The sequence below is a fragment of the Zophobas morio genome, unplaced genomic scaffold (assembly GCF_036711695.1).
Source record: "Zophobas morio isolate AGI-343-1 ecotype UQ-CSIRO unplaced genomic scaffold, CSIRO_AGI_Zmor_V1 ptg000030l, whole genome shotgun sequence".
Taxonomy (NCBI): Eukaryota; Metazoa; Arthropoda; class Insecta; order Coleoptera; family Tenebrionidae; genus Zophobas; species Zophobas morio.
Genome location: NW_026972135.1, coordinates 7,174,634 through 7,201,022, shown reverse-complemented (window position 1 = coordinate 7,201,022; position 26,389 = coordinate 7,174,634). Strand labels below are relative to the sequence as shown.

At 34.6% G+C, this 26,389-nt stretch overlaps 3 protein-coding genes across 8 annotated transcripts in view; 1 reads left to right on the top strand and 2 right to left on the bottom strand.

Annotated features, from left to right (window-relative positions):
* Positions 1 to 342: 342 nt before the first annotated feature.
* Positions 343 to 3,113, bottom strand: LOC135139016 (zinc finger protein 99-like). The gene is made up of 2 exons (XM_064069080.1): positions 2,944 to 3,113; positions 343 to 2,888 (listed from the first exon to the last, which is right to left on the bottom strand). Exon 2 carries the CDS (start codon positions 2,826 to 2,828, stop codon positions 507 to 509), a length of 2,322 nt encoding a protein of 773 aa, XP_063925150.1. The 5' UTR covers positions 2,829 to 2,888; positions 2,944 to 3,113; the 3' UTR covers positions 343 to 506.
* A 7,401-nt stretch (positions 3,114 to 10,514) lies between these two features.
* On the top strand, positions 10,515 to 11,163 carry LOC135139021 (myotrophin). Its single transcript, XM_064069087.1, has 3 exons — positions 10,515 to 10,665; positions 10,712 to 10,822; positions 10,868 to 11,163. Exons 1-3 carry the CDS (start codon positions 10,597 to 10,599, stop codon positions 11,039 to 11,041), a joined length of 354 nt encoding a protein of 117 aa, XP_063925157.1. The 5' UTR covers positions 10,515 to 10,596; the 3' UTR covers positions 11,042 to 11,163.
* Positions 11,107 to 26,389, bottom strand: part of Tweek (tweek) — a 108,105-nt gene continuing 92,822 nt past the window's right edge. For all 6 annotated transcript variants that reach the window (XM_064069071.1, XM_064069072.1, XM_064069073.1 and 3 more), the window contains 4 exons: positions 22,594 to 23,202; positions 21,873 to 22,544; positions 11,965 to 12,150; positions 11,107 to 11,910 (listed from right to left, as the gene is read on the bottom strand). In XM_064069071.1, the coding sequence (XP_063925141.1) occupies positions 11,210 to 11,910; positions 11,965 to 12,150; positions 21,873 to 22,544; positions 22,594 to 23,202 (2,168 nt within the window). In that variant the 3' untranslated portion in view covers positions 11,107 to 11,209. The remainder of the gene's footprint in view (positions 11,911 to 11,964; positions 12,151 to 21,872; positions 22,545 to 22,593; positions 23,203 to 26,389) is intronic.

The following is a 26,389-nucleotide window of genomic DNA, read 5'->3' as shown; positions in this document are numbered from 1 at the left end:
AACGAATTTTTCATTCGTTGTCAGACCGAGGGGCGGAGCCTAATTGCAAAATCGATATTATCCTACAAAAATTTACCATGTCACAAAACTAGATTTTTTTATTACTACTAGTGGGATTTTTATGGAGCTTTATTTGAGTCATATTCTGACTAATATTTAATTAAATTATTGTGCATACTTTGATACATTTTTTGACCATATATTTTCACATTATTACCTGTTGGATTAAAAAAAAAATTGTGGTGGCAGCACTGTTGTTTTCCATTTAGGTAACCTGTCAGTTTGACATTTGTACTGTCAGTTAATTAAAAAACGCATATTAAGATATATGCAACACATTATACACACGATATTTTTTTTACAAATTTATAAATTGGCTTATGAATATACATAAACATCTAACCACAATGTTTACCCAGAAAAAAATCACTTTATTCCACATAACAAGCTGTTAAGAAAAATCAGAAAAATGAAAATATTCACTCTAATCAGTCCCTTTTCCAGCATTACACAATTTCTCCATCCGGATCACGGAGATAGAAGAGATCCGGATGTTGCGAATTAACATGTTTCTTCAAATCAGAACCCCTCTTAGACTTATACGAACACATTTTGCACTCAAACCATTTAACATCCTTCTCTTCCAAATGGCGCTCATTGACGTGATTTTTCAAACTCGACTTTCTTTTAGCTTTGTACGAACAATCCTGGCACTCGAACCACTTAATCTCACTCTCATCCAAATGCCGAGCCGTCACATGCGTCTTCAAATCCGCCTTCTTTTTAGCTTTAAACGGACAACTCTTACACTCAAACCACTGAATCTCACTTTCGTCCAAATGTCGCACGTTGATGTGGCTTTTCAAGTAAAATTTCTTTTTAGCTTTATACGGGCACTTTTTACACTCGTACCATTTAATCTCGTTGTCTTCCAAATGTCGTGAGTTTACGTGATTTATCAAATAACTGTTTCTCTTAGCTTTATACGGGCACTGTTTGCATTCGTACCATTTAATGTCCTTTTCGTCCACATGATGCACGACGACGTGTCGTTTCAAAATGTATTTTTCTTTAGCTTTATAGGGGCACTTGTCGCATTGGTACCAATTAATGTCTTGTTCGTCCAAATGTCGCACAATCATGTGACGGTTTAATCTCGACTTGTCCATAGCTTTAAATGAACACTGGTCACATTGGTACCATTTGACGTCGTTTTCGTTTAAATGGCACGACCGTACGTGGTTTCTTAAAGTTGTACTAACTTTGGCTTTGTAAGGACACTCGTCACATTCGTACCATCGGACATCTTTTTCGTCCATGTGGTGGGCGTTTATGTGGTACCTTAATATAGTGGTAAATTTACTTTTATACGGACACTCTTTGCACTGATACCATGTAATATTGTGTTCGTGAAAATGCGGCACAGCTATGTGCTGAATTAAATTACTAATCACTTTAGTTTTGTATGGGCACTTTTCACACTTATACCATACGGTATGCTGTTCAACCGCATGGTTGTTTACGTGTTTATTTAAATTCGATTTGTTCTTAGATTGGTACGAACACTTGTCACATTTGTACCACTGAATATCCCGTTCGTCTTCATGCACCATATTTATGTGGTGCTTTATATAATATTTATATTTAGTTTTATACGGGCACTTTTCACATTTGTACCACTTAACGTCATGTTCGTCCAAATGTCGTGAGTTAATGTGTGTTTTTAAAACTCCTTTATATTTAGTTTTAAATGGGCACGATTTGCATTGAAACCATTTAACAACACTTGTGCGATTGCTTGAAACGTGATTGCTAGACGAATGGTATGAATTCACGTGTTGCTTTAAATTTGACAGTGCTTTAGCTTTATATGGACACTTGTCACACTCATACCATTTGATATCACTTTCATTCGCATGTCGCGTAATCATGTGCTTTTTTACATACGACTTGTATTTGGTTTTAAATGGGCACTTTTTGCATTCGTACCATTTAACATCCAAGTGGTGCCAACTTAAATGACCTTTTAAAGCACAATGAGTTTTAGCTTTATATGGGCACTGATTGCATTCGTACCACTTAATTTCTTTTTCGTCCAAATGAAGCGCAGTTATGTGGTTTTTCATACACAACTTATACTTAGCTTTATAGGGGCACTTTTCACACTTATACCATTTGATCTCCCGTTCGTCCAAATGTACAGCATTTTCGTGCTTTTTTAAATGCGATTTATACTTGGTTTGGTGTGGACACTTTTCACACTTATACCACACAATATTCTCTGTGTGTTGTAAATCTATATGTTTTCGCAAGTTTGATTTTAATTTCGTCTTGTACGAACATTTTGTACAGTGGTGCCAACACACTTCATCGTCGTTCGAGTGTTTCAGAATTTTGTGTTTTTTCAGGTTTTGGTTGCACTTGAAGACGCGCCCGCACTGTTTACAGTCGTACAATTTGGCGGTTTTTTCGTTTTTGGGATGATTTATTAAAACCTGAAGGTGTTCATTACCGAAACACGTAGCGGTGTGTTGAAGCCACTTAAGCACGAATAGGGTTTTGAAATCGCATTTTTCGCACTTGTAGCTTTGGATGGCGATTTCGTCTTCGTTTTCTGTTTTTATTTTGTAATGGTTTTCATTGTGTTGTTTGTACAGGAGGCTCAGATTTGTCTGGAAATTGCAATCTTTGCAGTAGTAGCTTTCGATGGGGAGGTCGCATCTGAAGGGTGGGGGCGTTGAGTGGTGGCGTCTGCCGTGGCTTACCAAGAGAAACCATGATGGGGTAAAGTATGGGCAAAGCTTACAATCGTGGATATTTTTTGACATTTTTTGGTTAGTGGTGAGCTCGTTCAGGCATTGCACGAAGTATATGGATGTTGGTTATACCTAATAAATTACCATTTTTTTAAACAAAAATGAATAATTGTGTGTAGTTTCTCACCTATGTTTAACATAACCACAAAAATAGTAGTCTCGATTTATTAATTCTAACACTGCACATTTGCCACTCGTTTTTTTTTTCAAACAATACCTCTATCACACAAAAAATCGGTACAGAAAATTGTAGAACTTTCAAAAATATATAATTTCGTCGTATTTCCAAAATCAAATTTACATAACCTCAATCACAAGCAATTTGGTTTTTAGATGTATGCAACACACAATACACATGCAACAAGTGAACGATAGCTTTAAAATGGTCAGAATCGGGTGTTTGACGCCTGTATTTTAATCATAAGGGGGTAAGGTGGTCTAAATTTTTATTTTGGGATTAAAATTCTACTATATAACTACATGGATACTTCAGTGTTTTAACAAATTAAAATAACCTCTTTCTTTCTTCCTATAAGAAACAATGTTATTATTAAAATAAGCAATCACTGTACAATTTTTGAGAAGAAGCATAACGATTTTTTCCTTTTTTCTACGATAAAATGAAATTAATATACATAGATGAAAATCTGGTTCTAGTCCACTTTATTCTACCTAAGTGTTTAGAGCTTATGGAAACCCGCAGTGAGGAGATGGAGCAGCCTAATTTCCTTGCTCTCTTTCTTCGGTCCTCTGTTCTCTGTCTTCCATTCTCCGCTCTGTGTCCTCTTTTTTCTGTATTCTATATTTTGTGTTTTATCCGCTATTCCGTGCGTTCTATTCTCTGTCTTCTATCCTCTCTTCTCTGCCTTACACCCTGTTCTGTGACCACTACCCTGTTTTATGTTCTCTGTCCTGTGTTTTCTAACCTGCTCTTTGTCGTTTATCCTGGTCTTTGTTCTCTATACCCTGTTCTGTGTCCTCCATACTCTGCCCTTTATCTTCTATCCTCTCCTCTCGGTCCTAACCTGTTGTGTTCTCTGTTACCCGTTTTCTCTTTTAAATCTTTTATTCTCTTTCCTCTGACCTCTATCGTGTTACCTGTCCTCCATTCTCCTTTCTCTGTCCGCTATTCTCTATTTTTTATCTCATGTCTTATATCCTTTGCTCCTTGTCTTCTATCCTCTCTTCTCCGCCCACTAATCTCTTTTATGTCATATATCCTCTGTATTCTAACTTGTTCTTTATCGTCTGTCCTATTCTATGTCCTCTATCCGTGTTCTGTGTCCTCCATGCTCTGCCCTTTATCTTCTTTATTCTCTCGTCTCGGTGCTCTATTTTGTTGTTTTCTGTTATCTATTTTCTCCTTTCTATCTTTATTCTCTCTTCCCTGAGCTCTTGTTACCTGTCTTTCATTCTTCTTTCTTTGTGCGCTCCTCTCTATCTTCTATCTTCTATTTACTGTTCTATGTCCTCATCCTATACCCCGTTCTGTGTCCTCCATACTCTGCTTGTTTATCGTCTATTCTCGCTTCCCGGTCCTCTATCTTGTTGTGTTCTTTGTTATTTCTTTTTTCTTTTCTCGCTTTTATTCTCCCTTGTCTGACCTCTATCCTATTACTTGCAATCTATTCTCTTTTTCTGTCCGCTGTTCTCTATTCTTTAGCTTTTGTCTTCTATCCACAGTTCCCTGCCTTCTATTCTGTACTCTGTGTCCTCTATCCTCTGTTTTCTGTCTTCCATCTTGTTTTCTGTCCACTATCCTGTTATATGTCTCCGCCCGAAGTTATCTGTCTTCCATTCTCCCTTCTCTGTTCTCTGTCTTCTATTCTCTGTTCTCTGTCTTGTACCCTCTCTTCTCTGCCCACTAACCTTTTCTATGTCTTCTAACCTTTGTTTTCTAACCTGTTCTTTAACGTCTGTCATATTCTATGTCCTCTATTCCCGTTCTGAACCCTCCATACTTTGCTTTTCATCTTCTCTATTCTCTCTTTTCCATCGTTATTTTCTCTTCCCTGACCTCTATCCCGTTACCTGTCTTCCATTCTCCGTTCTCTGTGCGCTCTTCTCAATCTGCTATCTTCTATTTTCTATTTTCTTTTCTCTGCCTACCATTCTGTTCTATGTCCTCTATCCTCTGTTTTCTAACCTACTTTTTATCGTCTATCCTATTCTGTGTCCTCATCCTAAACCCCGTTCTGTGTCTTCCATACTCTGCTTCTTTATCTTCTATTCTCTCTTCCCGGTCCTCTATTTTGTTGTGTTCTCCGTTATCCCTTTTTTCTTTTCTCTATTTTATTCTCTCTTCTCTATGTTTTATCTTTTGTCTTATAACCACAGTTTCCCACCTTCTATTCTCTGCTCTGTGTCCTCTATCCTCTGTTTTCTGTCCTCCATCTTGTTTTCTGTCCACTATCCTGTTATATGTCCCCTGCCCGATGTCATGTGTCTTCCATTCTCCCTTTTCTGTCCTCTGTTCTCTATCTTCCATCTACTATCTTCTATCCGCTGTTCCCTGTCTTCTACCCTCTCTTCTCTGCCCATTAACCTCTTCTATGTCCTCTATCCTCTGTTTTCTAATCTGTTCTTTATCGTCTATCCTGTTCTGGGTCCTTATCCTATACACCATTCTGTGTTCTCCATACTCTGCTTCTTTATTTCCTATTCTCTCTTTTCGGTCCTCTATCTTGCTGTGTTCTCTGTTATCCCTTTTTTCTTTTACCTCTTTTATTCTCCCTTCTCTGACCTCTATCTTATTACTTGTTCTCCATTCTCCTCTCTCTGTGCGCTCTTCTCTATCTTCTATCTTCTATCTTCTATTGTCTGTTCTCTGTCCTCTATCCGCTCTTTTCTAACCTGTCCTTTATTGTCTATCCTGTTCTGTGTCCTCATCCTATACCCCATTCTATGTCCTCCATATTCTGCTTCTTTATCTTTTATTCTCTCTTCCTGGTCCTCTATCTTGTTGTGTTCTCTGTTATCTCTCTTTCTTCTCTCTTTTTTATTCTCTCTTCTCTGGTTTCTATCCTATTACTTGTCTTCTATTCTTCTTTCTCTGTCCGCTATTCTCTCTTTTTTATCTTTTGTCTTCTATCCACAGTTCCCTGCTTTCTATTCGCTGATCTGTGTCCTCTATCGTCTGTTTTCTGTCGTCCATCTTATTTTCTGTCCACTATCCTGTTATATTTCCCCTGTCCGATATTATCTATTTTCCATTCTCCCTTCTCTGTCCTCTGTTCTTTGTCTTCCATCTTCTATCTTCTATCCTCTGTTCCCTGTCTTCTACCCTCGCTTCTCTGTCCACTAACCTCTTCTATGTTCTCTATCTCTGTTTTCTAACCTGTTTTTTATCGTCTATCCTGTTCTGTGTCCTTATCCTATACACCGTTATGTGTTCTCCATACTCTGCTTCTTTATCTTCTATTCCCTCTTGTCGGTCCTCTATCTTTCTCTGTTCTCAATTAGTTACACCTTTTTTTTTATCTCTTTTATTCTCCCTTCTCTGACCTCTATCATATTACTTGTTCTCCATTCTCCTCTCTGTGCGCTCTTCTCTATGTTCTATCTTCTATTTTCTGTTCTCTGTCCTCTATCCGCTCTTTTCTAACCCGTCCTTTATTGTCTATCCTGTTCTGTGTCCTCATCCTATACCCCATTCTATGTCCTCCATATTCTGCTTCTTTATCTTTTATTCTCTCTTCCTGGTCCTCTATCTTGTTGTGTTCTCTGTTATCTATCTTTCTTCTCTCTTTTTTATTCTCTCTTCTCTGGTTTCTATCCTATTACTTGTCTTCTATTCTTCTTTCTCTGTCCACTATTTTCTCTTTTTTTATCTTTTGTCTTCTATCCACAGTTCCCTGCTTTCTATTCGCTGATCTGTGTCCTCTATCGTCTGTTTTCTGTTCTGTCGCCCATCTTATTTTCTGTGCACTATCCTGTTATATTTCCCCTGTTCGATGTTATCTATCTTCCATTCTCCCTTCTCTGTCCTCTGTTCTTTGTCTTCCATCTTCTATCTTCTATCCTCTGTTCCCTGTCTTCTACCCTCGCTTCTCTGCCCACTAACCTCTTCTATGTTCTCTATCCTCTGTTTTCTAACCTGTTTTTTATCGTCTATCCTGTTCTGTGTCCTCAACCTATACACCGTTCTGGGTTCTCCATACTCTGCTTCTTTATCTTCTATTCCCTCTTCTCGGTCCTCTATCTTGCTGTGTTCTCTGTTATCCCTTTTTTCTTTTATCTCTTTTATTCTCCCTTCTCTGACCTCTATCTTATTACTTGTTCTCCATTCTCCTCTCTCTGTGCGCTCTTCTCTATCTTCTATTTTCTGTTCTCTGTCCTCTATCCGCTCTTTTCTAACCTGTCCTTTATTGTCTATCCTGTTCTGTGTCCTCATCCTATACCCCATTCTATGTCCTCCATATTCTACTTCTTTATCTTTTATTCTCTCTTCCTGGTCCTCTATCTTGTTGTGTTCTCTGTTATCTCTCTTTCTTCTTTCTTTTTTATTCTCTCTTCTCTGATTTCTATCCTATTACTTGTCTTCTATTCTTCTTTCTCTGACCGCTATTCTCTCTTTTTTTATCTTTTGTCTTCTATCCACAGTTCCCTGCTTTCTATTCGCTGATCTGTGTCCTCTATCGTCTGTTTTCTGTCGTCCATCTTGTTTTCTGTCCACTATCCTGTTATATTTCCCCTGTCCGATGTTATCTATCTTCCATTCTCCCTTCTCTGTCCTCTGTTCTTTGTCTTCCATCTTCTATCTTCTATCCTCTGTTCCCTGTCTTCTACCCTCGCTTCTCTGCCCACTAACCTCTTCTATGTTCTCTATCCTCTGTTTTCTAACCTGTTTTTTATCGTCTATCCTGTTTTGTGTCCCCATCTTAGACCCCATTCTATGTCCTCCATACTCTGCTTCTTTATCTTTTATTCTCTCTTCCCGGTCCTCTATCTTGTTGTGTTCTCTGTTATCTGTCTTTCTTCTCTCTTATTTATTTTCTCTTCTCTGGTTTCTATTCTATTACTTGTCTTCTATTCTTCTTACTCTGTCCGCTATTCTCTCTTTTTTATCTTTTGTCGTCTACCCACAGTTCCTTGCCTTCTATTCTCTGCTTTGTGTCCTCTGTCCTCTGTTTTCTGTCCACTATCCTGTTATATGTCCCCTGCTCGATGTTACCTGTCTTCCATTCTCCCTTCTCTGTCCTCCGTTCTCTGTGTTCCATCTTCCAGCTTCTATCCGTTGGTCCCTGTCTTCTATCCTTTCTTCTCTTCCCACTAACCTCTTCTATGTCCTCTATCCTCTGTTTTTTAACTTGTTCTTTAGCATCTGTCTAATTCTATGTGCTCTTTGTTCCTTCTGTGTCCTCCATACTCTGCCCTTTATCTTGTCTCTTCTCTCATCTTGGTCCTCTATCTTGTTGTGTTTTCTGTTATCTATTCTCTCTTTTCTATCTTAATTCTCTCATCCCTGACCTCTATCTTGTCACCTGTCTTCCATTCTCCTTACTCTGTGCGCTCTCCTCTAACTTTTATCTTCTATTTTCTGTTTACTGTCTACTATTCGAATCTATGTCCTCTGTCCTCTGTTTTATAACCTGTTCTTTATTGTCTATCCTGTTCTGTGTCCTCATCCTATACCCCGTTCTGTGTCCTCCATAGTCTGCTTCATTATCTGCTATTCTCTCTTCCCGGTCCACTATCTTGTTGTGTTCTCTGTTATCTCTTTTTTCTTTTCTCTCTTTTATTCTCTTTTCCCTGACTTCTATTTTATTAATTGTCCTCTATTCTCCTTTCTCTGTCCGTTATTCTGTATTTTTTATTTTTGGTCCTTTATCTACAGTTCTCTGCTTTCTGTTCTCTGATCTGTGTTCTCTATCGTCTGTTTTCTGTCCTCCATCTTGATTTCTGTCTATTATATTGTTATATGTCCCCTGTCCGATGTTATCTGTCCTCCATTCTCCCTTCTCTGTCCTCTGTTCTCTGTCTTCGATCTTCTTTCTTCTATCCGCTGTTCCTTGTCTTCTACCTTCTCTTCTCTACCCACTAACCTCTTCTATGTCCTCTATCCTCTGATTTGTAACTTGTTCTTTACCATCTGTCTAATTCTATGTGTTCTTTGCCCCTTCTATGTCCTCCATACTCTGCCCTTTATCTTGTCTCTTCTCTCAACTTGGTCCTCTATCTTGTTGTGTTTTCTGTTATCTATTCTCTCTTTTCTGACCTCTATCTTGTCACCTGTCCTCCATTCTCCTTTTTCTGTGGGCTCTTCTCTATTTTCTATCTTCTATTTTCTGTTTACTGTCTACTATTCGAATCTATGTCCTCTGTTCTCTGTTTTACAACCTGTTCTTTATTGTCTATCTTGTTCTGTGTCCTCATCCTATACCCTGTTCTTGTCCTCCATACTCTGCTTCTTTATCTGCTATTCTCTCTTCCCGGTCCACTATCTTGTTGTGTTCTTTGTTATCTCTTTTTTCTTCTCTCTCTTTTATTATCTCTTCTCTGACCTCTGTTCTATTACTTGTCCTCTGTTCTCTTTTCTCTGTCCGTTATTCTCTATTTTTCTACAGTTCCTTGCCTTCTATTCTCTGATCTGTGTCCTCTATCCTCTGTTTTCCGTCCTCCATCTTGTTTTCTGTCCCCTATCCTGTTATATGTCCCCTGTCCGATGTTATCTCTATTCCATTCTCCCTCCTCTGTCCTCTGTTCTCTGTCTTCCATCTTCTATCTTCTATCCGCTGTTCCTTGTCTTCTACCCTCCCTTCTCTGTCCACTAACCTCTTCTGTGTTCTCTATCCTTTGTTTTCTAATCTGTTCTTTATCGTTTGTCCTACTCTATGTCCTCTATGTCCGTTTTGTGTCCTCCGTACTTTGCCCTTTATCTTCTCGATTCTCTCATCTCGAGCCTCTATTTTGTTGTGTTTACTGTTATCTATTTTCCGTTTTCTCTCTTTTATTCTCTCTTCTCTGACATCTATCCTGTTACACCTGTCTTCCATTCTACTTTCTTTGTCTGCTGTTTTTTGTATTCTATCTTCTATCTTCTGTCTACTATCTGCTGCCCCCTGTCTTCTATTCTTTCTGTGTCCTCTATCGTCTGTTCTCTGTCCTCCATTCTATTGTCTGTCCACTATCCTGTCCTATATCCCCTTTCCTCTAGTATCTCTCTTCCATTTTTCATTCTCTGTACTTTTTTCTCTGCCTTCTATTTTGTTCTCTATCTACTAGTCTCTCCTCTATCCTGTGTGCCCTGTGTCTATTCTCTTTTTTCGTCCTCTATTTTCTGTTGTTTATCTTCTATTCTCTATTCTGTGTCCTCTATCCTCTGTTCGCTGTTCTCTATCCTCCATTCTCTCTTCTCAGTCCTCCATTCCGTTCTGTCCTCTATCGAATGTTCTACGTCCTCTATTCTACATTTTTTATGACCCGTTATGAGGTTGAAAAAAAAAATAGAAACTTTCATAGATTTTTCTTCAGTAAACCATTTTTAGTTGCCCCATTTAGTAAAATTTGCCTTTTTTATCCGGATCAGCACACTGAGCAACAATTTGCATTATTAATATTTCAAAAAGAATACGGAAAATGATTATTATGTGTTGAAGGTCTAATAAATATGTTTGAAATTGCTAAAAGCGCGGTGTTTTTCGATTTTCAAATTTGACATTTCCGTCAGTTCCAAACGCAAATTCCCCAGCCGGTTATTTACTTACGTCATATGTGGTTGACAGCTGTCACTTTCGGCAAGTCACAATTCGTTGTTTTCCAAATATTACAGTAAAAAAACATGAGTGAGTTAGTGTGGGGCATCAAGAACGGTGATTTGGAGCAAGTTAAGGATATCGTCGAGAAAAAGGTAAGAATTGGCAGCGCAGCCCCCTTGTGCTAACTCCGCTTCGCAGGCTGTTAACGTAAATGAACAAATAGATGGGCGCCCCCCGATCCTTTACGCCGCCGACTACGGCCAGACTGACGTAATACAGTATTTAATCGCGGCAGGCGCCGACGTCAACGTAAGTAGCCCCCTCGAAGCGACTTTCATGACCCGTCCGTTTCAGTCGAAAGACAAACACGGAATCACAGCGATCCTAGCCGCCATCTGGGAGGGCCACAAAGACTGCGTCAAGCTCCTCTTGGCGAACGGAGCATCGAAAAATGGGGTAGCCCCCGACGGAAAGACTTATATCGAATCTGCCGATAATAACGAAATTAGGCAGTTGCTGTCGTCCTAAATTATTTATATGCTTATTGACGCTGTCCTAGATATTCTAAAGAGAGTTAAAAAAATCGAATGCAATAGAGTGCTTATTTATGTTTTATTAATCTAAATTTCAATAAACGTTTTTTTGTATTACTCCATCACTTTATTTTCCTACTGACTGACTAACATTGAACTTAACCTACTTTTTCCCTTCAACAGCCTTGGTTTCTTTGTCGGTTTTGTTGCCGTCTCCCTTCACCACCTGGACCATCCGGAGGGTTAACACTGCCAGGATGGCGTCCAGCGGATCCATGAAGCCCCGTTGCATCCACTTGGGAATCGTGGTGCGGGCGTGCGAGAAGCCCAACTTTTGTAAAATATAGTCTATACCGTACGGTTCTATGTACTTCCCGGCGACACTCAGCAGCCTCACCGTGGGCTCCAAATGCCACGTTTTGCAATTGTAGTTCCTCCAATCTTTCGCAAAAATGTCCATGTCGATCGAACCTTTTTTCGTCGGGTTTTCCGACAATTTGGACTTTTCAGCGACGTCTGCAGCGCTACGTTTTTCACTGAACCCAAGCTTCTCTTTTTCCTTGACGTACGACGTGATCAAGTCGTGTAGAAAGAAAAAGGCTTCGGCGTCCACCGTCACGAAGATGTGGTCTTCGAACTCGGTGATGAAGCTACACTCGACGGTGGGTTTTTCCCCCAGGAGGTCGGGTACGGTCGCTGTTTGTAGATGTTCGGTTTTTAAGTGCAGCTGCAAACTTGGTAGGGCAAAAATCACTTCGCGGTTGTGGTTGGGGTCGGCTAGTTTTGAGGCGCTGCCGCGCCCTCTGTCGATGGAATTGTTACCGTCGCCTTTTTCGCGCTCGAGGGACGGGAATTTGTCGACTTCTGCAAAAAGGGGTGGTGTGATTGTTATTGCGAGCGAAGCGAGCTATTGTTTACCGTCAATTTGACTATTAGCGAAGGCGTAGTGGAACCACTCCTGCAATGTCTTGAACTGTGGTGGAAAGATCACACTCCGGCTCACTTTACACACCGTCGCCATCGACAAGTGAGTCTTGTAAGTACTCAGACCTAAACTGCACGTGAGGGTTTGCACCACGTGCACATCCTGCGCTGGAGCGTTTTCTAAAAAAAAAAAATAATTATAAAATAACAAACTACTCTATTATCCATTCACGATCTTTATTTTTTTTTCCTAACAATCCTTATTAGACATATTTTGTCCCTCTTATTTTTACTCGTTTTATGTAACTCGCCAAGTTTCGATTCTTTCGTCATTTTGTCAAAATAGAAAATATTGGTGGAATTAAAAAAAAATATCAGCACAACACACTCAAAATTATTCGAATGCTATCGGTGTTTTATTTTTGACACTCAATGTAAATTGTTGAATTATAAAAATTGGTCTAAAGTTATTTAGACAGCACTTTCCTCGCTCTTAAAGTCCGGTAGGTATAACATATTCAGTTTTGTCAGATAATTGTAAGATTCGATTTAGAGATTTCTTTTGCTGATAATGCAGTAAAGAGATCCATCTGGCGCAGTTTTTCTAATTTTCAGGCTTTCATTTTTCCATTCCATGATTTTCCACGTTGAAAATTTTTCAATTTGCAGTTTTTGGATTTCCAGTCTTCCAATTTTTCAATTGCTTTAATCTTCAATATTTTGATTTTACAATATATATTTCTTTTTTTATTTTTCACTTTTTAGAATTTTAAGTTTTTCAAATTTTAATTTTTCGATTTTTCAAATTTTCGTTTCTTCAAATTTTCATGTTTGATTTTCACTTTTGACATTTTTCAAGTTTTCACTTTTTCGTTTTTTTATTTTTGATTTTTCAATTTTACAGTTTCTTGACTTCTAAATTTTCCAATTTTTCGATTTGCAATTTTTTAATTTTGCAATTTTTCGATATTACAGTTTCTCATTTTTCGATTTTTAGATTCTCAGTTTTCAATTCTTCGTTTTCTCGATTTTTTAATTTTCATTTTCTCGATTTTGTCACAATTTTCATTTTTTCAGTTCCTTTATTTTTTGTTGTTTCTTTCGATTTTTCAATTTTTCGTTTCTTCAATTTTTCGAATTTTCAGTTTCTCAATTTTTCGTTTCCACAATTTTTCATGTTCCTGATTTTTATTTTTCAGTGTGGCGAATTTTTAATTTTTATTTTCTCGATTTATATCACGATTGTCCGTTTCCCCATTTCCTTTATTTTTTTTTATTTTACAATTTTTCATTTGTTCAGTTTTTCAAAGTTTACATTTTGTAATTTTTCGTTTTTTATTTTTGATTTTTCAATTTGGCAATTTTTCAATATTACAGACTTTCATTTTTCGATTTTTCAGTTTCTCAACTTTTCATTTTTTCCTTTTCCAACTTTTTGTTTCCGATTTTTATTTTTCATTTTCCCGATTTTTTAATTTTCACTTTTTCGATTTTATATCACAATTTTCCTTTTTCTGATTTCCTTTATTTTTTGTTGTTTATTTCAATATTTCAATTTTTCGTTTCTTTGATTTTTCGAATTTTCAGTTTCTCAATTTTTCTTGTTCCCGATTTTTATTTTTCAGTGTGGCGAATTTTTAATTCTTATTTTCTCGATTTATATCACGATTGTTCGTTTCTTCATTTCCTTTATTTTTTTTTTCGATTTTACAATTTTTCATTTGTTCAGTTTTTCAAATTTTCAGGCTTTGAATTTTCAGTTCGTCCATTTTTCAATTTTTAAATTTTTGGCTTTGCAGTTTTTGGATTTCCAGTCTTCCGATTTTCCAATTTCTTTAATTTTAAATATTTCTATTTCATATTACATATTTCTTTTTTTTTTGATTTTTCACTTTTTCGATTCTTCAGATTTTTCAAGTTTTCATTTTGTAATTTTTCGTTTTTTATTTTTGATTTTTCAATTTTACAATTTCTCGACTTCCAAAATTTTCAATTTTTCGGTTTACATCAGTTTTTCAATTTGGCAATTTTTCAATATTATAGATTTTCATTTTTCGATTTTTCAGTTTCCCAACTTTTCATTTTTTCCTTTTACAACTTTTTGTTTCCGATTTTTATTTTTCATTTTCCCGATTTTTTAATTTTCACTTTTTCGATTTTATATCACAATTTTCCTTTTTTCTGATTTCCTTTATTTTTTTTCTACAATCGTGTAAAAAATGACTCATATGTCAATGGTTTAGAGTGCAAAAAGTGGCACTTTCTTGCACTAGTGCAAGAAAATTTTTATTGCACTCTAATGTCAATCTAATCGACGTCAAATTTCATGTATATTCATATTTTCTTTCACCAAAAGGGAAGCACGTATCATGGAATATTCGGACTCGAGGGTAGAAGACTTTACCTTTGTTGACTGATTGGAAAAATAAGCCAGCAGCACGGTTTCTGTTAACTACACAACATTTTTGTCCGCACACCATTCTTTGAACCGGTTGTATGTCAGATCATATTGTTTTGTGGGATTTCTCGGGCAACAAATTAAATATTGACGCATTGGCCATCTCGGTAATTTCATTTTCGCTCGAATCGCTCATTTTGGGGTCAGCACGGTTCAAAACACTCACTCACTACTTATTTATGGCGTTTTATTTTATTTTGCAAATTGTTTTTTTTGGAAACATTGTTTGGTTGTCATGGTAGTCACGACTAACTAACATAAGACAGCATGATGATACCTTTTGGTTGTTGTAGAATTTTCTTCAAATCTCCAATAAAACTGGTGCATTATACCCACGATTGTAGAAAAAATGTTGTATGCAACACGTGCAAAAGTGTTCTTGCACTTGACGTATTGTCCAACTCGACCTTCGGTCTCGTCGGACAATTGTTACGTCGCGTGCAAGAATCAGTCACTTTTTGCACTTGTTGCATAAATAACTATTGTTGTTTATTTCGATATTTCAATTTTTCGTTTCTTCAATTTTTCGAATTTTCAGTTTCTCAATTTTTCTTGTTCCCGATTTTTATTTTTCAGTGTGGCGAATTTTTAATTTTTATTTTCTCGATTTATATTACGATTGTCCGTTTCTTCATTTCCTTTATTTTTTTTTTCGATTTTACAATTTTTCATTTGTTCAGTTTTTCAAAATTTTCAGGCTTTGAATTTTCAGTTCGTCCATTTTTCAATTTTTAAATTTTTTATTTTTGATTTTTCAATTTTACAATTTCTGGACTTCCAAAATTTTCAATTTTTCGGTTTGCATGTTTTTCAATTTGGCAATTTTTCAATATTACAGACTTTCATTTTTCGATTTTTCAGTTTCTCAACTTTTCATTTTTTCCTTTTACAACTTTTTGTTTCCGATTTTTATTTTTCATTTTCCCGATTTTATATCACAATTTTCCTTTTTCTGATTTCCTTTATTTTTTGTTGTTTATTTCAATATTTCAATTTTTCGTGTCTTCAATTTTTCGAATTTTCAGTTTCTCAATTTTTCTTGTTCCCGATTTTTATTTTTCAGTGTGGCGAATTTTTAATTTTTATTTTCTCGATTTATATCACGATTGTCCGTTTCTTCATTTCCTTTATTTTTTTTTCGATTTTACAATTTTTCATTTGTTCAGATTTTCAAATTTTCAGGCTTTGAATTTTCAGTTCATCCATTTTTCAATTCTTAAATTTTTGACTTTGCAGTTTTTGGATTTCCAGTCTTCCGATTTTCCAATTTCTTTAATTTTAAATATTTCAATTTCATAATACATATTTCTTCTTTTTTTGATTTTTCACTTTTTCGATTCTTCAGATTTTTCAAGTTTTCATTGTGTGATTTTTCGTTTTTTATTTTTATTTTTCAATTTTACTATTTCTCGACTTCCAAAATTTTCAATTTTTCGGTTTGCATGTTTTTCAATTGGGCAATGTTTCTATATTACAGACTTTCATTTTTCGATTTTTCAGTTTCTCAACTTTTCATTTTTTCCTTTTCCAACTTTTTGTTTCCGATTTTTATTTTTCATTTTCCCGATTTTTTAATTTTCACTTTTTCGACTTTATATCACAATTTTCTTTTTTCTGATTTCCTTTATTTTTTGTTGTTTATTTCGATATTTCAATTTTTCGTTTCTTCAATTTTTCGAATTTTCAGTTTCTCAATTTTTCTTGTTCCCGATTTTTATTTTTCAGTGTGGCGAATTTTTAATTTTTATTTTCTCGATTTATATCACGATTGTCCGTTTCTTCATTTCCTTTATTTTTTTTTTCGATTTTACAATTTTACAAAATTACAAATGTTCAGTTTTTCAAATTTTCAGGCTTTGAATTTTCAGTTCGTCCATTTTTCAATTTTACAATTTCTCGACTTCCAAAATTTTCAATTTTTCGGTTTGCATGTTTTTCAATTTGGCAATTTTTCAATATTACAGACTTTCATTTTTCGATTTTTCAGTTTCTCAACTTTTCATTTTTTCCTTTTCCAACTTTTTGTTTCCGATTTTTATTTTTCATTTCCCCGATTTTTTAATTTTCACTTTTTCGATTTTATATCACAATTTTCCTTTTTCTGATTTCCTTTATTTTTTGTTCTTTATTTCGATATTTCAATTTTACGTTTCTTCAATTTTTCGAATTTTCAGTTTCTCAATTTTTCTTGTTCCCGATTTTTATTTTTCAGTGTGGCGAATTTTTAATTTTTATTTTCTCGATTTATATCACGATTGTCCGTTTCTTCATTTCCTTTATTTTTTTTTCGATTTTACAATTTTACAAAATTACAAATGTTCAGTTTTTCAAATTTTCAGGCTTTGAATTTTCAGTTCGTCCATTTTTCAATTTTACAATTTCTCGACTTCCAAAATTTTCAATTTTTCGGTTTGCATGTTTTTCAATTTGGCAATTTTTCAATATTACAGACTTTCATTTTTCGATTTTTCAGTTTCTCAACTTTTCATTTTTTCCTTTTCCAACTTATTGTTTCCGATTTTTATTTTTCATTTTCCCGATTTTTTAATTTTCACTTTTTCGATTTTATATCACAATTTTCCTTTTTCTGATTTCCTTTATTTTTTGTTGTTTATTTCGATATTTCAATTTTTCGTTTCTTCAATTTTTCGAATTTTCAGTTTCTCAATTTTTCTTGTTCCCGATTTTTATTTTTCAGTGTGGCGAATTTTTAATTTTTAATTTCTCGATTTATATCACGATTGTCCGTTTCTTCATTTCCTTTATTTTTTTTTTCGATTTTACAATTTTTCATTTGTTCAGTTTTTCAAATTTTCAGGCTTTGAATTTTCAGTTCGTCCATTTTTCAATTTTTAAATTTTTGACTTTGCAGTTTTTGAATTTCCAGTCTTCCGATTTTCCAATTTCTTTAATTTTAAATATTTCTATTTCATAATACATATTTCTTTTTTTTGATTTTTCACTTTTTCGTTTCTTCAGATTTTTCAAGTTTTCATTTTGTAATTTTTCGTTTTTTATTTTTGATTTTTCAATTTGGCAATTTTTCAATATTACAGACTTTCATTTTTCGACTTTTCAGTTTCTCAACTTTTCATTTTTTCCTTTTCCAACTTTTTGTTTCCGATTTTTATTTTTCATTTTCCCGATTTTATATCACAATTTTCCTTTTTCTGATTTCCTTTATTTTTTGTTGTTTATTTCGATGTTTCAATTTTTCGTTTCTTCAATTTTTTGAATTTTCAGTTTCTCAATTTTTCTTGTTCCCGATTTTTATTTTTCAGTGTGGCGAATTTTTAATTTTTATTTTCTCGATTTATATCACGATTGTCCGTTTCTTCATTTCCTTTATTTTTTTTTTCGATTTTACAATTTTTCATTTGTTCAGTTTTTCAAATTTTCAGGCTTTGAATTTTCAGTTCGTCCATTTTTCAATTTTTAAATTTTTGACTTTGCAGTTTTTGAATTTCCAGTCTTCCGATTTTCCAATTTCTTTAATTTTAAATATTTCTATTTCATAATACATATTTCTTTTTTTTGATTTTTCACTTTTTCGATTCTTCAGATTTTTCAAGTTTTCATTTTGTAATTTTTCGTTTTTTATTTTTGATTTTTCAATTTGGCAATTTTTCAATATTACAGACTTTCATTTTTCGACTTTTCAGTTTCTCAACTTTTCATTTTTTCCTTTTCCAACTTTTTGTTTCCGATTTTTATTTTTCATTTTCCCGATTTTATATCACAATTTTCCTTTTTCTGATTTCCTTTATTTTTTGTTGTTTATTTCGATGTTTCAATTTTTCGTTTCTTCAATTTTTTGAATTTTCAGTTTCTCAATTTTTCTTGTTCCCGATTTTTATTTTTCAGTGTGGCGAATTTTTAATTTTTATTTTCTCGATTTATATCACGATTGTCCGTTTCTTCATTTCCTTTATTTTTTTTTTTTCGATTTTACAATTTTTCATTTGTTTAATTTTTCAAATTTTCAGGCTTTGAATTTTCAGTTCGTCCATTTTTCAATTTTTAAATTTTTGACTTTGCAGTTTTTGGATTTCCAGTCTTCCGTTTTTCCAATTTCTTTATTTTTAAATATTTCTATTTCATAATACATATTTCTTTTTTTTGGTTTTTCACTTTTTCGATTCTTCAGATTTTTCAAGTTTTCATTTTGTAATTTTTCGTTTTAATTTTTATTATTCAATTTTACAATTTCTCGACTTCCAAAATTTTCAATTTTTCGGTTTGCATGTTTTTCAATTTGGCAATTTTTCAATATTACAGATTTTCATTTTTCGATTTTTCAGTTTCTCAACTTTTCATTTTTTCCTTTTCCAACTTTTTGTTTCCGATTTTTATTTTTCATTTTCCCGATTTTTTAATTTTCACTTTTTCGATTTTATATCACAATTTTCCTTTTTCTGATTTCCTTTATTTTTTGTTGTTTATTTCGATATTTCAATTTTTCGTTTCTTCAATTTTTCGAATTTTCAGTTTCTCAATTTTTCTTGTTCCCGATTTTTATTTTTCAGTGTGGCGAATTTTTAATTTTTATTTTCTCGATTTATATCACGATGGTCCGTTTCTTCATTTCCTTTATTTTTTTTTCGATTTTACAATTTTTTATTTGTTCAGTTTTTCAAATTTTCAGGCTTTGAATTTTCAGTTCGTCCATTTTTCAATTTTTAAATTTTTGACTTTGCAGTTTTTGGATTTTCAGTCTTCCGATTTTCCAATTTCTTTAATTTCAAATATTTCTATTTCACAATACATATTTTTTTTTGATTTTTCATTTTTTCGATTCTTCAAATTTTCAAATTTTCCTTTTTTTATATTTTTGGTTTTTTATTTTTGATTTTTCAATTTTTCAATTTCTCGACTTCCAAAATTTTCAATTTTTCGGTTTGCATGTTTTTCAATTTGGCAATTTTTCAATATTACAGACTTTCATTTTTCGATTTTTCAATTTCTCAACTTTTCATTTTTTCCTTTTCCAACTTTTTGTTTCCGATTTTTATTTTTCATTTTCCCGATTTTTTAATTTTCACTTTTTCGATTTTATATCACAATTTTCCTTTTTCTGATTCCTTTATTTTTTGTTGTTTATTTCGATATTTCAATTTTTCGTTTCTTCAATTTTTCGAATTTTCGGTTTCTCAATTTTTCTTGTTCCCGATTTTTATTTTTCAGTGTGGCGAATTTTTAATTTTTATTTTCTCGATTTATAACACGATTGTCCGTTTCTTCATTTCCTTTATTTTTTTTTTATTTTACAATTTTTCATTTGTTCAGTTTTTCAAATTTCCAGGCTTTGAATTTTCAGTTCGTCCATTTTTCAATTTTTAAATTTTTGACTGTGCAGTTTTTGGATTTCCAGTCTTCCGATTTTCCAATTTCTTTATTTTTAAATATTTCTATTTCATAATACATATTTCTTTTTTTTTGATTTTTCACTTTTTCGATTCTTCAGATTTTTCAAGTTTTCATTTGTAATTTTTCGTTTTTTATTTTTATTTTTCAATTTTACAATTTCTCGACTTCCAAAATTTTCAATTTTTCGGTTTACATCAGTTTTTCAATCTGGCAATTTTTCAATATTACAGATTTTCATTTTTCGATTTTTCAGTTTCTCAACTTTTCATTTTTTCCTTTTCCAACTTTTTGTTCCCGATTTTTTAATTTTCACTTTTTCGATTTTATATCACAATTTTCCTTTTTTTGATTTCCTTTATTTTTTGTTGTTTCTTTCGATTTTACAATTTTTCCATTATTAGATTTTTAAAATTTTCAGGTTTTTAGCAATTTTTCTTCAAATTTTCAAGTTTGATTTTCACTTTGTACATTTTTTAAGTTTTTATTATACCCTTTTTCGTTTTGTTATTTTTGATTTTTCAATTTTACAATTTGTCGACAAATTTTCCAATTTTTCAATATTACAATTTATCATTTTTTCATTTTTCACATTTTTCCGAGGTTTACGATGCGTAAGCATAGCAAGTATGATATAATTAACAGTGACATTGCAAGTCAAAGTAAATATGCATAAAATAATAATAAATAATATTTCATTCATATTTTTTGGATTCGGATATACAGGGTGACTCAAAAAATTTAATGAATGCGCAAATTTATTTTATTGATTTAATCAGAAACTACAAAACCGAATGCTTTGAAATCTAGTCGTCACGTTTCCGATAGTCTTTAGACCAATTTTTTTGATTTTCCCATTTTTCCATTTCTGAATTTTTCAATGTTTCAGTTTGGGATTTTTTCACTGTTTCGATTCTTTAATTTTCCTTCCATTTTTAGGTTTTTCAATATTTCAGCTTTGGAATTTTGCAATATTTCGTTTCTTCAATTTTTCAAATTTTTGATATTGTGTTTTCTCGGTTTTTAAATTTTTCGATATTTTAATTTTTCAGTTTTTAAAGTTTTAGGTTTTTAGATTTCTGACTATCTCGACTTTTCGATTTTTCAGTTCCATGATTTTTCAATTCGTCGAATTTTTAAATTTTAGATTTTTTGTTCTCGATCATTAAATTTTCTGAGTTTTCAGGCTTAGATTTTTTTTGTTGTTCAATTCTTGGATTTTTAAAATTTTTGTTTTTTAAATTTTCCTATTTATCAGCTTACTGGAATTCCAATGTTTTGATTTTTTGATTGTTCAATTTCTCGATTTTTTGAATTTTTTGTTTTTGATACGATTTTTTTTTTTTCAAAAATTTTCAGTGTTTCAATTTATTAACTTCACGATATTTTAGTTTTACGATTTTTAAATTTTTTTATTTTTCAGTTTTCAATTTTTGACGTTTCTAAATTTTTCGATTTTTCAATTTTTCGATTAGCTGATTTTTTGATTTTCCCATTTTTCTATTTCTTGATTTTTCAATTTTTTCTTCAATTGTGATTTTTCAATTTTTCGATTTCTGGATTTTTCAATGTTTCAGTTTTGGATTTTTTCGCTTTTCCGATTCTTCAATTTTCTCTCCATTTTTCAGTTTTTCAAGATTTCAGTTTTGAATTTTTTCACTTTTTCGATTTTTCAATTTTCCTTCCATTTTTCAGTTTTTCAGTATTTCAGTTCTGAGATGCAATGTTTCGGTTCTTCAATTTTTCCATTTTTTGATGTTTCGATATCTCGGTTTTTCAATTTTAGATTTTTTGGTTTTCCAATTTTTCGATTTTTAAATTGTTTAATTTTTAGATTGTTCAATTTCTCGATTTATAGATTTTTCAATTTTTCGGTTTACCGATTTTTTCATTTAAAATGTTTCAATTTTTCAATTATTAAGTTTTCGATTTTTCAATTTTGGTGTAATTTAAAAACGGTATTAATAATACATTTAGGCGAATAAACTAATATTACTATGTAAAGATCGTGAACGGATATACTTATAGTTTATGAATCCGAGTTGAGTTTTTTTTGTTACACAATTCCTCCAATACCAACCTGACGTCGACGGTATCTCCTGCCCCTCCGTGTTGAACGTGATCGACGGCTCCCTCAAGCTAAACAGCGCCCACGATTTGCTCTTGAAGTTGATCCCGTGGAAGCACGCCAGCGAGATGTTGTTCCCGCACAACTCCATCGTGCCGCCTAGGACCGTCCCAAACTGCGGCAGCGGCATGTCCATCGTGCTCAGTTGGAGCCCCCCCACGTGCGCCATGACCTTCTGCCAGTGCCTGTGGTGCCTGGCGTCCGTCGTGTTCGTCGGGGGCGTGGTGAACTCGCGGCTCTTCTGCGGGGTGACCCGCGGCGGCCGCGACGAACCGGCGAAGCCGCTGAACGCCCTCTTGCTGCTGTTGAACTGCTGCGAGAAGAACTCCTCCAGCTTGTTGAACATCTTGAGGAGGTCGGCCGTGGTGGATTTGGAGATCATCATCTGGAGCTGGTCCCAGGTGAGATTACCGTGCATGAAGATGGAGGCGGGGCGGCGCGTGGGGATGGAGTCGCGCGACATAGCCCGATTGAGTTTCCACTCGTCGCGTAGGTTGACGTTGAGGTCGCTGACGCGGCACATGAGGACCGAGGTGGCCATGTAGTCAAGGCGGAGCTCGAGAGCGCGCAGCCGCAAACCCACGGTGTGGTCAGGCTCAACCTCCGGTTCTTCACGTATATGGACTGCAATAAAATTCATGTTTGGTTGTTCAAGTCACAAAAAATAACTTACTGAATGTGTCAATGTTGGCAATTTCGATGTTTCCGCCCACAATACCACCCTTAGCGTCAAGACTCGACCCCCCTAACCCTAGCGCTATGTACAAATTCTTGTGTCCAGTGGACCCGATACTCAGTCGACCGTCGCTGCGGAAGTCCTTCGTCATCCACGACACATTCCCCATCACATTCCCCATATTCATATGAACATTCAACTTCTTAAAATTAACCGCGAAGAGCACCAGCGTCTCCCAGGCCGTCAAATTCTTGAACTCGGAAGGACTCGGAGTGTCCTCCTTGTTCGAGTCGCCGCTGAACGCCCGCCCCAGCTCCTTCATTTTGTTGTGCCTGATGACATCCGAGTCCAAACTCAGCTTCAGTCGATCCTTGTTGTTCAAAAGGGGCGACTTCTCGTTCTTCCGGGCTTCGTGGTTCTTCAAATTGGGCGAACCTTGGCTCATCATCGACTCGTCTTCTTCGTTATACGCAGCGGACATACTTAAGTCACCTAGGAACATTCTGCGGACGATCGACCGCCGGTACCAGGCTTTCGGAAATGCGAGAATTTCAGTCAGACGGCGCATGTCGTACTTGAAAGACGCTGAACCGATGTCAATTATGGCTAAAAATGAACAATACGACATGTTTTAGCACGCGACGAATCTCAGGACTGGAGCTAAATATATGCCCCGCCCACCCGCCCTAGCGCAGTTGTGATGATTTTTTTTATTCGGGGTGGAGCTAATTGTAAATCCAATTTTTCTACAAAAATTGACCATTTTGAAGATGCTTTAACTTTCTTGTTTTTTCTTAAATCCATATATGTAGTAATATTTTCATAAGAAAATACGTAAAACATCTTCAAAGTGGTCAATTTTTGTAGAGAAATATGGATTTTGCTACTAAGCTCCGCCCTCCGGTTCACGATGAATAAAAAAAATCATCACAATTGAGATAGGGTGGGTGGGCGGGGCTTATATTTATCCTGTTTTTTTCATTTACAATTTTCTTTCCAAAATGAGAAACTTAAAATATGTTAAAAATAATTAATTTTTGTAGAGAAATATGGATTTTGCAATTAACCTTGCCTCCCGGCTCACGACGAATGAAAAATTGATCTCAATTAACGTTGGGGCGGGTGGGTGGGGCTTAATCTTTACCTTTATTTTCTTAATACAGTTTTCTTTTAACAACAGAATTCCTAAAATATCAAATGGTCAATTTGAGGTTAGAATTATATCCGACACTTCGTATTTTTAGATTTTTACAAAATGTTGGACATAATTAACCTCAGATTCACTATTTGATACTTCAAATATTCTATTGTTCAGAGAAAACTATATATAAATTGTGATGAATTTTTCATTCGTTGTCAGACGGAGGAACAGAGCTTAATTGCAAAATTACATATATTAAAAAAAAAAAGATGGAGCTAGTCGCTGCTAAGATAAGACTTATTTTGGCAAATGAAATACCTTCTAAGAAAAGAGAGGGTGGGTGGGCGGGGTTTTACTAAGGTAAAACTGATTTTGGCAAATGACGTATCCTCTAAGAAATTTAATTAAATTATTATAAGAAAAGAAACTAAAGGCTCCAAAGCACTTTCAAATTTTTTCCAAACAGGAATACCTAGAACTTCGAGATTGTTTTAAATTTTTCAAAAAAAAAGGGGGTCCCAATATTTGCTACCCTTGAGAAGAGTACAGCTATAGATTTTAGTGCTCTGTCTTTGAACCAGCAAGTCTCGATTGCGGCGTCCAGAAAACGTTCGAAGCGGCGTTCGCTAAAGAAAGGCCTAGAAACGGAAGTCGCCATGGATTCCAGAAAGACCTCGATTGGGAAACATCGAGAAGGGAATACGAGTTTAAATACGGCTACCGTCGGGGGCGGGATTATTCAGGAATTCAGTCAGAGTGTCGAGAAACTCCAGACAAGAAGCGCCGGAATTATTTTATGCTTAATCGTGTAATAGTTGGTTGTGTAAATTCAAGTTAGTAAAAAATAAATTGTTAAGTTTTTCCACATGAGTTCTTTAAATATCATTCGTGTACTAAGCTTGAGGAAAAGTTTGAACGCGGCGACCCAAGAATTAACCAGTTAGTACAGCTTGTAAGGAGCACGATCTTGCTTATTCACGAAATATAACTTTCAAACAAATCAATTTCATCAAATAAAATTTAACCATAAGTATAGAGTATAAGAATTAAGTTTAATTTCACTAAATATTTATTGTATTTGAATTTGGGAGGATAATTTTTTTATTTCTTCGAATTTTTGGTTTACCTTTGCCGATATTCCGTTACGTTCTCGGACAAAAACCATCCATGTGGAATCGTATTGTTCAAAGAAAACTATGTGTATTAAGTAAAAATAAAGCCAAAGATTATTATTATTCTCTTAGAGGAAATGACATTCGCCAAAATCAGTCTTATCTTAGCAAGAATTAGCCCCGCCCACACGCCCACTATTTTCTTACAGGTTATATCATTTGCCAAAATGAGTCTTATCTTAACAAGTATTATCTCCGCCCTCTTATCTTCTTCGAGCGGATATGACATTCGCCAAAATCAATCTTATCTTGCCAAGTATTAGCCCCTCCCACCCACCCACTATTTTCTTAGAGGTTATACCATTTGCCAAAATGAGTCATATCCTAGCAAATATGTCCTCTATTTTCTTAGAGGATATGACATTCGCCAAAATCAGTCTTATCTTAGCAAGTATTAGCCCCTCCCACCCACCCACTATTTTCTTAGAGGTTATACCATTTGCCAAAATGAGTCATATCCTAGCAAATATGTCCTCTATTTTCTTAGAGGATATGACATTCGCCAAAATCAGTCTTATCTTAGCAAGTATTAGCCCCGCCCACCCGCCCACTATTTTCTTACAGGTTATATCATTTGCCAAAATGAATTTTATCTTAGCAAGTAATATCCCCGTCCTCTAATCTCTTAGAGGACATTACATTCGCCAAAATCAGTCTTATCTTGGGCAAGTATTAGCCCCGCCCACTCACCCACTATTTTCTTAGAGATTATATTCTTTGCCAAAATGAGTCTTATCTTAGCGAATATTGTCCCCACCCTCTACTTTCTCTGAGGATATGACATTCTCCAAAATCAGTCTTGTCTTAGCAAGTATCATTAAGAAAAAAGGTAAATGTGAGTCCCACGCACCCGCCCTATCTCAATTGTGATGAATTTTTTATTGGTTGTCAGACCGAGGGGCGGAGAGTTTTTGCATATCCATATTTACGTACAAAAATTTACCATTTCAAACAATTTTCAACTTTCTTGTTATGAAAACAAGACTGCGTCTATTAAGAAAAAACGGTAAATGTGGGTAGCTGCGAAGATAAGACTGACCTTGGCAAATGCGATACTCTCTAATAAACGAGAGGGTGGGTGGGCGGGGCTAGTACCTGCTAACATCAGACTGACTTTGGCAAATAAGATACCTTCAATAAAAAGAGGGGGCGGGTGGGTGGGGCTAGTACCTGTTAAGATAAAACTGATTTTGGCAATGACAATTTGTGAAACCAATTTTTGCCAGTGGTGCATTTGTAAATTTTTTACAAAATATAATCTCTTTCCACATCTTTTGGTGTGACGCGTGCAGCACTTGTACTCATTTTAATAGGAAAATACCGAATTGTTTTCAGTTTTCACCGTATTATAAGACCATAAAAATCTCGAATTACGTTAACCTGATTATCAATATTGAGGATCGCTTATAAGGTTGAGAAGAAGCTTAAACGCGGTGACCCAGGAATGAACCAGTTAGATACAGCTTGTAAGGTGCACGAT